At 39.0% G+C, this 12,738-nt stretch overlaps 1 protein-coding gene across 5 annotated transcripts in view; it reads left to right on the plus strand.

The window, feature by feature from the left end:
* PPHLN1 (periphilin 1) overlaps positions 1–12,165 on the plus strand; it is a 73,064-nt gene extending 60,899 nt beyond the window's left edge. For all 5 annotated transcript variants that reach the window (XM_082489562.1, XM_082489565.1, XM_082489564.1 and 2 more), the window contains exon 10: positions 11,493–12,165. In XM_082489562.1, the coding sequence (XP_082345688.1) occupies positions 11,493–11,702 (210 nt within the window). In that variant the 3' untranslated portion in view covers positions 11,703–12,165. The remainder of the gene's footprint in view (positions 1–11,492) is intronic.
* The last annotated feature ends 573 nt before the right edge of the window (positions 12,166–12,738 follow it).

The following is a 12,738-nucleotide window of genomic DNA, read 5'->3' on the forward strand; positions in this document are numbered from 1 at the left end:
TAATCGCTGTGATTCTTCAATATTACGAGCTGTAACCCAAACTTATCAAATAGCTAATTCCAAGTACTGTGGGATACAGTCAGCGGTGTATCCACTGAGTAAATGCAGAACTCCTACTACGTTCCCTTGGAACCATAATTGGTAATCAGTGCCCTAAGACATATGATTTACTAACCATAAAAGACGATCTCTACTCCTTGTGGCTTTCTCTTTGGGGAGAGACATGCTTTCTAATTTTACCAATTTTTTGGATTGGATTTCTGCTTTGAAATTGAAGTGGAAGTAGCTAAAATTGTGGGAACAAATTCTGGAGAGAGGGTTTGAGTGTTGAATGCTAAAAATACAGAAGGAATGAAGATGTTTTCAATAAGAAATGAGGCTTTACCATACAGCTTTTCTGACCTGTTCCATCCCCAGCCGTTGTGCTAGCTTTATGTTCTCTTTCTTTATATATTTTGTATTTGAAGATAGGGGCTGAGATACGCAAACACTTGCACACAGATCCTGTGTGCTTTGCCTGGGTTCGGGGTTCGGTAGCAGTTCTGTCTGTGTTCCCAGGTGAGCTCAAAGAGACTGGACACACTAGTAAGGCTGTAGATAAACGTCAAGGCTGTAGATAGATGTCCTCTTCAGATGTCATCTGCAGCTGCTTGCCACCTTCTCACCAGGAATAGGTGATACCTCCCTGCAGCCCAACTGATGTGCTAGCGTGCGACCTCATCAGGCTGATTTTGCCCAAAAATGAATTTTAGCAGTAGTCCTGTATATTACTGGCTCACACAAACAAAGAGGGAGATGGTATTTGTCATGGGGATGGCGACAGCTGGGAAGGGGGAATAGTCTTTTCAGCCGTTACAGCTGCACATGGAAAAAGATATCCCTTCACAAACTAGGGAGAACTTACAGAAGTCTCAAAAACATGGCCTTAATTTATTTTCCCTTTATTTGATGCTTATATTTGAAATGAGTACTTAAAGTAAATGATGAGAGTGACTATTTAGAGGGTAGAGACAGGACCATGACTTGGACATGAAAAAAATTTGATCCATTACTGAGGCACTAATAAAACTGATTTGTGAGGCCAATATAATGTGTGAAGTAATTCTAAACTTTCAGAAACCTTAAGGTTTAACATAAACTAAGTAATAAAATGTTGGTAATCTAAGTAATTGTTTTTCTTCTTGCAGCTGTTGCTTTTCCTTTCTGAAAAGTTGTCCATTACATACAGTACTTATTTTGTGTAGTATTTTCTTTATGCTGCACATGTGATTTAAAAAAAACTAGCCTTTGGCATGCATATCCAAACCTGCTTTAGCAATTTTTTTTAACCATTAAAGAATCAAAAAAATATATGAAGTTGCTCTTTAGATGGTGATGATGAGAAAGCCTTCTCATTTAAGGGCTGGTTCTTAAACTCATCGATCCACTAAACTTTGAGTTTACAATAACAGCGCTGCTGCCAGTTAATCATGCAACTGATCTGCTGGGAGTTGCTTTTAATTGGAAAAGGAAGATTTATTTATTTGTGTTCTTCTCTTGCTGCTTGTTTGTTGTGCCATTGAAGAAAATATAGGTGATCCACACCTCAGGATAAAATTCTGAGCCCGTTAACAAAAATGAGCCCTCTTAACGCAGAATGTTGAATCCGAGAACATTTGTAGCTGAGGATATTTGTTGAAATTGAAAGTGTGAAGACTTGTGTTGGGGGAAAACTGAATCGCTACAAGTCACTTCTTGGTAAAAGCTCACACGTCATTGCTGATCTTGGCTGCAGCACAGTCCGTGTAAGCAGATTGAAACTACTGTACTTTCTGTACAAAAATGTTTGCATGTTTTTATGACAAGGAAGATTGGTTTGTCATGTAATTGTTGTCGTTAATATACAGCCCATTCTGATGAAGCTTAAATGAATATCGCTTTCCTTTATTGTCAGTGGACATAACTGAAAGCTATTAAAGCATTTTTAACAAGAGAATTAACATAGACAGAGTCTTTTGTAGATAAACTTCACCCTTCCTGTTTTGGATGGAGCAACAAGTTTACCACGGAGCAGATTTAGGAAATAGCTTTCCATCAATTCAGTATTTTATAAATAAAAAGTTGCAGGGCGAGGTCCTTCCTTTGGCATAAAGCTGATTATTTCCTGTTTGATCCTGAACTGTTGCATTTCAAGTAATGGTATTTTTTTACCATCCATCAGAGAGGAGAACTTTTAGGATTTTGTTTTCATTTATGGTCCTGTGAAAATGTAGTTTCTAGACTTGAAGATCATTATAGAACAAAGGGAAATTAATAGATATATAAATTGTTGCTCTTTCAGACAATTTTTGGACGTAGCTGCACAATTGTTTGTAGCTGGACATTCTTAAACATATAGCTGGGTATTATTATACACGAGCTGAAAAGGTGTCATTGACCTACCTTTAAGAGATTACCAGTACTAGTTCTAGTAAGGTTTAGAAACTGATGAATTGTAATTGCTATGGATTATTTGAATTCAGATTTATCATCTGTTTGCAGAAGGCACACTTTTTCAATAAGAAGAATATGTGAGAGGTAGAACTTAAAACTAATACTGCTGTTTTATCTAAGGAACACACAGGTTAATATATGAAGTAACACTACCCTCATCCAACACATCTGTTGTAAAGAAGCCTATGAAATCTAGGCCACACACAAACTGGTCTCCAGGGACCTGTAGTTGGTGTTAGAATGCTGTTATTATGTGGTCTGATTGGTTTAGTAAAGAATTATCTCCAGTAAAACCATGTAACATAATAGTCCTTGCTCTCCCACATGGGAGCTACTTCTGCTTGACTGAGCAAGACATTTCTTGAAGAAGTAATAATGCACTTGCTCTTGCCAAAATGAAACAGTAAATGAAGTGTATCGTCATGTACATTTTTGTTGTGTATCAGTTCTCGTTCATTTAACCATTTGCTTAAAGTCCGCCACTGTAGTATTAAAAATTATTAAAGTAAATATATGGATTTCCTAGCAATATATTTAAAGGAAAGTTCTTGCTTCTTTTTGAAAACTTGTTTTTAATAATTTTAAAGCCATGGGAGACTATTTGGAAAATGTAAGTTTTCATAAATGAAAACTCTGTTGCTGAACTTTCCGGATATTAATTTAATTGCGAAGCAGTGCAAGTCATAGCAGTTTAAGGTTTATCTTGCACTGTGCTGAACACTTTGTATGTGATGCTGTTCACTTTGACTGAAGAGAGCTGAGACAGTTCAATAGTCCATATGAACAGATTTCTAAATGGTACCAACTTGGTTGGCTTTTGCCATGGTTGTTCAGAGCTATATAGCCTTGCTCCACAGGTTTGTTTTTGTTGTGTTACTGGAGCAGTAAATACTTACTACTGTTGTTGAGGACTTGTCTTTTTAATTGCTTTTTATTTTTATTATTTTGGGCTCTGCTCAACTGTCATACTGTGCTGGTTTTGGCTGGGACGGAGTTAATTTTGTTCATAGTAGCTAGTGGGAGGCTATGTTTTGGATTTAGGTTAAACCATGACACACACAAAAGCTGTATGTTCCATCTTCAGATTGCTTTATAAACATTGAGTAAGTGCACAAAAACGTGTAAATTTTTGTTTGAATGGTGAAGGGCAGAAGAAAGGAGTTGATGAGGGATGGCGCTTCTCTACAGAGATGATAATTAGAGGTATGGTTGCTGAAGGGCAGAGCCCTGTGCAAGAGAAGTCGGAGGAAGATGAGGCTGCGGTGCGGAAGACCAGGCAGTGTGGCTTTGCTGGGGCAAGTAAATAAATTGGCCTGTGTGTTTTGTTCCCAGTGTATTCCTCAGCATGGAAAAGACCAGAGTTGTGTCTCAGGACCCAAGCCAACTCCTCAGGGTATTCAGCCTTAAAATGTTCGTGTAATCTCAGCAGACTGTAAACTCACTTACTGTAGACATAGACACCCGCTCCCCCAATTTTACAGGGCACTTTTCACCTCTTTTCATGCTGGAATTCTACTTGAAAATGAAGCGGGAAGCCTTGCAGTGCCGTTGTTTTAGACTGCATCTTCCTTTTTCAAATTAGTTCAATCAAAGGAACAAATAAAAACACTGGCAGGACATGCTGTGTCCTAGAAGCGAGATACTGTAGGCCAGCTGAACACAACCACCATCGCCCCGAGCAGCGACCGGCTCCTGGGGACTTCAGAGCTGGGTGGCCTCAGCTGCTTCTCCCAGAGGTCCCCTGAGGCGCAGCAGCTCCCAGCGCCCGTCCCTGCTGCGCTGGGCTTGCACGCTGCCCCTCACCTTGCCAGTCACGGCCCTTGAGGGGAAAGCAGAGTTCAAATCTGAATTCACGCTTCTTTTAAAAGGATGGCTGTATCAGCATCTGTTCTGCATGAGGGACTTCCAGCAGACCTTTCCGTCAGGTATTTAGATGCCAAAAATGGTGGGCGTACATTCTGAAAGCTGACTACATCTGCTAAACCAGGCACTTGAAACTTTCAATGGAAAGGGAGGCAGAACTGCATTTAAGTGCAAATAACTTTAATATTTTGCATATCTTCAGTAAGTAGCAAATTAACATGAAATTGTTCATTATTACATACTAGATCAAGTAACTTGTTTCCCTTAATTTGCATTTCAATGAATATGTAATTGGTCTATAAACACATTGATTAATGGGTGCAGAAATTATTACATAGATTCAAGGCAAAATTGTTAGTGCATTTTTAAGAAAGGAATAGAGTACACTTGTTGATATTTTATAATTAAAATTTGTATACCGCTATTATAACCAAGTATTCAATTTGTTATACGTTAATTCAGCTTTTTGTAACCATGAAAAAGAGTTCATCTTGGTTGAAAACCAATTTTAAATGTCTATGATCATGGGAATTGTCTGCAAGTGGTTTAATGACAGTTTTGTGCATTCTTTGCACTGTGGAGCGATAAATTTGTGTATTGTACTCATAAACATAACAGTACAATTACATTGCCGCTGCAGCAATGAAAATTTCTCTGTACTCTTTCAGTAGAGGATTAGCTTATTGTATTTGAGGAGAGTAAATTTCGGGTAGGTTAATAAAGTCTAATTTGCATGGTTGAGAAAAATCCAAGATAGTATGTAAATAAATTAAAAACTGGTGGTTTGGGGAGAGGTAATAATTCCTTTTAAAAGATGTCTTTGGCAACGAAAATACTTTGATACCAGCAACACTGAAGTCATTCAATTTATAGTAGTTTCCCAATTTGCTGGAGTTTACATGCAGAGTTGCAATGCAAAATCTTACTGCGTATGCCGTCAGCTTAGAGCTAGCTCTGCCTTACCAAATCTTTTAGCATAGCTCTCAGAAAGAAAAATTACACCTCAGGCTGTCTACCCATGCCAGAAAACCTGGCATAGATGTGGCTGTGTTAACAGAAGAGTGCTTTGTCAGACTTATTGTAGGTCTGCTGAGGAGGGGAAATACGAAGCTGGCTTATACCACCAGAGGGCTATACCAACCTGGCTATAGTGGCTTAGCTGGGGGAACAAAGGCTGTTACCTCTGTCTGGGGTAGAGGAGCCCTGGGGCTTCACTGAAGCAAGAGAGATTTCAGACAGTTTGCTCTTTCATTAATGGGGTGTCTGGAGGGGATACGGTATCGCTTTCAAACTTGTGCTATACATGCGCTCTGTCTTTGTCAGAAATCAAGCAACTACCAGTGAGCATGTTGCTTCTTTTCTCCTCGCGTGGGGGATTTGATTCTTGTGGGAAGTGCACCCTTAGTAACTGAAAAGTTTCTGTCTTCTGAAAGATAATACATTAAATGAATACTTGCATGAATCACAGATACAAGATTGTGATTGCTGGGCATGTTGGATCTTCTCAAGGGTGAGTTAGTATCTAAGGGTTTCAGGCTGTTGAACGTGGTTTCAGAGCCACAGCCCTAACTCCTTTCCCCGTGTGAACTGAGCCTTGAGGGTCTTTGGCCTTCGGGATGAGGAGCTGAGAACAGGCATCTCTGAAGATGAGCACTGACTCGCAAGCACTGATGGTGGACTGTATGCATATGGTTCAGAGCTGCTCAGGGACCCTAAAGTTGCGTCGTGTTGCTGTGAAGAAAGAATACTGGCGAAGGTGAGAGAGCGTTAGATGAATCTGTAAAAGTATGGAATGATAAGAATGCTCAAAAATGCAGGAAAGATTGTGATGAAAAAGAGCAAGGGATTGGAAATTACAGATTAAATCAGGGGCATCAATTTCACTTGCGAAATCATCACATCCACTTAATGGATGTGGTCCTTCTTATGCCTGGTGGTCCTGCTTGTGTTTGTGAGCAGAAGTACCACCTTCTGTATTGAAATGAATTTGCCCACCTCTTGCATAAAGCTGCTTGAGCCTTGCATGCCCAAGTCTCGTGATGATTCCTATTCAAGAGGCTTTTACATGCGCATAAAGCCAAGAGCATTCAAAAAACGTGCCACAGTCATATTCATTCAAAACCATAGCTGGAGAAGATAGTTAATTTTGTCTACCTTTATATAAAATAAAGCAGGTTCAATAGAACAGTTCTCCCAGAAATGAGAAGTGAAGATTGAGTTGAGACCTTTCTGAGATGGAGAGGGTAAATTCGCATCTCCCATTTGCTACTCAGTTGTACTTTCTACCGTCTGTGGACGTGGAAGGTACAGAAGTTCACTTGTAGCCTGGTGGGACCAGCCTTCCTGAGAGTCTTTCCAGATATCAGGGAAATTCTCTCTTGTTTCCCTCTTCTTCAAAGGCTGCTTAAGAGCAGAAGCTGTAGTTTTACCTGTTCTGAATCACCTTGAGAAGTTAAAAAGCCTTTCTTTGCACAGACTGTAGAGCTAAGCTGGGGAAACCGCTATGGTTTGAAGTAAGGGTTGCGAGTATCTCCATTTTAACTTCTCTGGTTTTCCTGGCCACATCCCCTTTGAATATTGTGTCTACTCTTGCTGTTGAAGCTGGCTAGGTATACAAGACTTTGAGACCAAGACAACAAAGTTTCTGACTCTTCTGCAGACTTTAGTCACTGGCAGGGGAGGACATCTTAAGTTCTAGTTTTGTCCTCGTTACTATTTAGGTTGTCCCAACAGCTCTGTTGCGTAAAATACACGGGCAGCTCCGGAACAGTTTTTGGAGAAGAACATGGGGCTGTGCTAGGCAGAGAAAGGAAATGATGTGGACTTTGTCAGTGAGTAGTAGACAAGTCATCAAGGTATTCCCTAATTAGGCATAATTTCATCCACGCCCAGAGTTCAGATGTACAACAGAGTTTTGGTGATGGTGTTTTCCACCCATTCAGCGTTTTCTTTGGTTTAAGCCGAGACCATTTTTAGATTATTATTGCAGGAGGGATATAGCAGTCTAAGAAATGAGCAGTCCCCACATGCTTGCTTCTGCCCCTCTTTCTTCCCCATCAGAGGTCAATGTCCCAAAGCTGAGCTGGGAGAAGAGAACGCGTGGCATCCTTCATCTCTTCCATGTCAGTGTCATACATTGTAATTTAAGTCACTGTTGATGGCACTTTGAGGTTAACTGTGAAAACTTTGCACAGATGCAGATTAGGGAGTTCTCAAAAGTTTTGTTCTACCTGGTCAGTTCTAAGGCTTGATGACCTCCAACCTGAGGGACTAACATCCCTGCTGCTCTAGCTAGATCTGGAAGTAAATGTCTATTAGCTATATTTAAACAGTTCTAAGTGCAAATTTGGGGTTAGTTTTCTCAAATATGTGAGGAGTGTTCACTAACATGTTGCAGGTGCGTCACACCTTTAGATTTCCGTCCAGACAAAGCCTAAATGTGTGTACAGAGACTGGCACAGTGAAGAGTTGATCTCAGCTAGAGCTTCTATGGTGTTATCATGTAAGAATAAAAAGAGCTAAAATGCCATGAGAATAATATAAAAGTAGGAATATTTGTGATCCTCTGACCTCATAGATGCCAGATATGCTGATTTTGGAAAACTCTTATATACTTCTCATTTGTAGGAAAATCAAGACTATATATATAGTCTGTGTGTATAAAATAAATCTAAATGTATTTATATATTTGGGAATAGAACAGCTGTTTCTGTTTCTCCTTCATCTGCTTACTAAAGTGTTACACGTTCTTTCCATTATGCTGGTGCTGTAGCTTAGGTCACAGAATAAAAGTATGCTGTAGCCTTGGTAAATGATCACCCTATGGCTTTAGCTGTTTTCAGGATTACCTGACGTATATATCAGACAGAATAATCATGTCATTGGTATCATTCCCTTTCTTGTTTTTCAATATGAAAGCATTATTTCTTCTTTCCCCACACATGGAATCAGTTTCAGTTTTTAGTTCCAGATGTTTACAGATGAGCTTTCCATGGTCTGAGCTCAAAATCAATATCAGCTGGAATGTTAAAGCTAGGGATATTTTCAGACCTTGTTGGGTCACAAGTTCTTCCAGTATTCTCCTCCAACAGAGAGCTTTTTTGCTTGTTTAGAGTCTTTTCTGCACTTTTCTTTCTTCCTTAAGCATCACATTCTCTGCTTATTTTGCAGAAATAGCCACCTCCTCTTCTTTGGAGAAGATGGATTTTAATATGCCACGCCACTATCCTTTTTTTCAAGAGCTTTGAGTGCTTTCATGTTTCTTTCAAATAGGTGATTGTATTTTTTCAAATAGTTGATTAAGCTGTAATTAATATTCTTCTGTAATTGGTATTCTCGTAATTGATAGTCTCTACTCCCTTCAGCAAAGCATAGTAACTTCTCATTGAGGATTAGTAGTTGCTCACTGGCTTCAAATATAAACTGGTTTATGAAGTTATTTCCACTTCACGACTGTGGCTCACAGTTTTTTCAGTTGTGCTGATGCATCTGGTTTTATAATTGAATGACTGAATCACATTAATTGGGGGGGAAGTAATTTTAGAAGGGATCATCTCAGTGATGCAATTTACGTCGCAGCTATACAAATAGGTTTATCAGCACAATTGAAAAGGAGGCAGATTGCACCAGGAGGATCAGAATTAGCAGCTGGGGTAGAAAGCTTGTTGAGGGAAAATTGCTCAATTGTTGTTAGAGGATCTGAGCCGTTTCCTTTGTTTTCTGTTGTTAGAACTGCCTTCCTGCTCCACCTTCGCCCTCTTCCCCTATTTTAGGTCAACCCTTTTTTTTGTTGTTTTTAGTCTTTTGTCAGAAAGTATTGAAAACGTTCATCTCACGTATGAAAGTGTTTAGTTTCCAGTTTGTTGTGGCAGAAAAGTGACTTCTGACTCCAGATGCAGTGACAACGATGTGTCTCTTGATTCTCCTCCAAGTCTTCTTTTGTAAAAGTTTTGAAGAAAAATGTGCTTAGATTGAACCAATATTTATATGCTGAGGGTCAGAGAATTTCATCTGGGTTCGTTCTTCGTGGTGTGTGAGAGAAATAGCAGATAGCACTATTTGCCATTAATTTGAAGACCAATTAAAAGTAGAGCATTTCCTTCGGTTGTAGCTTTGGGTGCTTTCCCAAAAGCGATGCGTCTGTGTTCTCTATTAGTGTCAGGGGTTCACTCGTGCCGGTGTTGCACAGCGTCCTCTGCAAACTGACAGTTACCAGGTTCGTTTACCTGTGGAAGATCATTCACACATCCTTGGTCTGACCACTTCAAAGGTGATAAAATAGGACAAATAGACATGCAAGAAGAAGAAAAAAAAAAGAAAAAAAGTAGTTTTGAACTATTTTCCCCAAACCATAATGGCTCTGGGGAGAAAAAAACCTTTCGGAAATCGTTCTCTGAAGGTGCTAGCAAGCATGCTGCAAGTACTTGAAAGCCACAGGTTATCCAAAGTGAAATACCATCTGCGTGTCATATGGCTAATCAGAGACAGCAATTCTTCCTGAGCTTTTTCCTAGGAAGGAGTTAGGAAAAAAAGAAACCCAAATTTGCTCTGTTTGAAGTTCTCTTAGCAAATACCATGTTTGGCTTGCTGTGGAACATGAACTCCGAGAGTCTGGGTTTCATGCTGATATTTTACTACCAAAGAACTAAATGTATAAAGCAGGAAACAAACTCCCTCCCAGAGAAATTGCCACGTGCGCACCATTTCCACGCTTAAGATGTTTTGCTTCGGTTTGTTTTGGGCTGCACTCTTCTTTTTGATGTCTTAATCTCTACTGAAAACGAGTTTCTTCCAAAAGGTTCCCTTTTATTTGCCACCAGTGTTTGAAAAGCAGGTCTTGTTTTAAACTACTATTATAGAATATACTATCAAACATTTGAGTGTATCTTTATTAAAGGTATCATGTTAAATCATTGTGTTTCAGACAATAGTTTAATTTGTGTGCAGAATGTTTTAGGTGATTGGTTTTTTGTTTTGGTTTTCTTTTTTCCTGCTTCTCTGACATGAATATGCTTGAGCTGCCCTCGGTGGTGGTGTTTGGGGGTTTTCGGTTTGTTTTTTTTCTTTCTCTTGTTACTAATGGGGAATTGCTTATATACAGTTGTATCACATGTGTCCACAATGTAGATAAATGTGAGAGGAAAGGGTCACACATCTCTGTAAAGAACCAAGTTCTAACATAAGCTCACAGTACTAAAAGATAATTATACTTTGAGGAATATCAACATTTTAGCTTTTTTTTTTTTCTTCTAAAAAATGTACAGAGATATAAAACTTATTTTCATTCAGAAAGCCAGTGTATTTTCTAAATGGAAATTGGCCAAAGAGGTGTGAAAATGAGCTGCATCTGGCAGTTGGAAGACTTGGACAAGTTCCTTTTATGGTGGGTGTTTAGATTAACAAATTTAGCTGGAATCTGGAAAAAGAAATAGCAAATTGAAGGGCCACTGACTCTCTGTGAAAACCACCGAAGAGCATACTCAGATGTTTGTTTGAAAAACAGTTGCAGTGATAATGAGAAGTTATTTCTCCTCGGCTGTGGTACATAGCTGACTTGCAAATCCTTCATTCCTTGCAGTACAAGATCAGACGGGTTTGTGTAAACTGCTCCTGGGATTTCTCTTATCCTTAGTGGCTGAATCACCGATGCAGTCAAGCTAATTAAAGTTGTATTTGTCAAGGACTTCTATGAGATACAGATATCCAACAAACAAATATAATTTGGTGAAATTATTTAAATACAACTTGTATTTGAAGTATTAGGAAAGATTACAAACTAAGTTATTGTTGCTTTGTATAAAGATTGAGATTGCTAGACATGCCACGGTTAAATTAATTTTACAATGAAAATCTGGTTTAGCATTTGCACTTTGCCATTATTTATTAAATATTGCTGCAAGAGGAACGTAATAACTCTTTTTAAGGCATTTCTTCCAACATGAATTATTTCCTGTGTCCAGATAGTTCTCAACTATTTACATTTGTATTAGCACAGGTCAGAAGAGCGGAAGAGGCAAATACCTCTTACAGTTCAGACTTGGGGTGAAGCCAATGTTCTTTGTTTGGGTCTGCAGTAGCACCTAACTCAATGAGGGCTGTTGGTGTGCGAATGTAGAGAGTTGTGCATTTAATAGTTTTCTAAAATGTGTTGTTTCCAGGTCTACAGACAAGACTGTGAAACCTTTGGCATGGTAGTGAAGATGCTAATTGATAAAGATCCATCATTAGAGAAATCCATTCAGTTTGCCCTGAGGCAGAATTTGCATGAAATAGGTGAGCGATGCATTGAAGAACTCAAACATTTCATCGCTCAGTACGATGCTGCCAATCAAGATCTATCGGAATCCTTCAAAGAGGGCTCATACTAAGGACAAAAATATGCTTTTAGGTCCTCTGTGTTGTGTATGCCATAATACATAAATCTGCTTTTTTGTGGGGAAAGAGGAGATCCAGTTGGAGATTGGAACCCAAGGCCTGCGCTCCTTCGTCGTAGCTCAGGTGGCTCTATCTTGGTCACTGTGGTCTCCACAATTGTATTCTTCCTACCTGTACTCGTTGACATATATTCCTTTGAAAGGATGCTTCTTTTCAGAAATGCTGTAAAGTGACAAACTATTTTTGAAACCTTTACACATTTACCGAGGAAAAAAATGTTCAGTCCAGTGTATGTACACTTACGTTTTGATGTTTATAACTGTAACTTCAAACACTGTATTTTTTATTAAAATAACAAGAAGCAGCTCTTCATTCCTCAACTTATGCAGAAATATGTCTTATTTTCTTATATACTATAGGAAGGGAAGACTTGCAAAATCTCTCACAACTGTGTTTTGAATTATTTATTATAGTTTAATTTTAAACTTCATTCTTAATTTTAAACTTCAGATTCATTCTGTAAAATCACACTAGGGGTTATCTCTAGTGTCTGACTGCCAGAGCAACTCTACTGGATATAAGAAGTGCTATATTTTTGCTCTAATTGCAGGTTCTACAAATGCCTTTTAAATTTTGGTGTTTGCCATATCATGAGTCATTACTAGTAAGCAGTATTATGTAGGATTAATTCCATTTTTTGTTAATATTTGCAATTAAATGGTTTCTTTGTTATGCTTTTTACCACACCTTACAGAGTGGAACTGTGGGCAGCCACTGAGCAGGGAAAGGTCCCTTCTCTTACTCTCTGCCTCTCTCCCCTTACGTCTTCTCACCACTTTTCATCCATCAGCTTTAACAATTAGGAGGCTGCGTGTAATCTTTACTTCTGACATCAAGAAGGTGCAGGGCTTTGGGGTGGCAAGGTGGGGCAAGGAAAGCAAGCAGAAACGTCTCTTTAGTAACTCCAGGTCGCTTTGGATTAGGTGTAACATGAAGGTGAACCCAATGGCCCCAAATTCATCATAATTT

This window comes from Vanellus vanellus, assembly GCF_965231255.1.
Source record: "Vanellus vanellus genome assembly, chromosome: 1".
NCBI lineage: Eukaryota > Metazoa > Chordata > Aves > Charadriiformes > Charadriidae > Vanellus > Vanellus vanellus.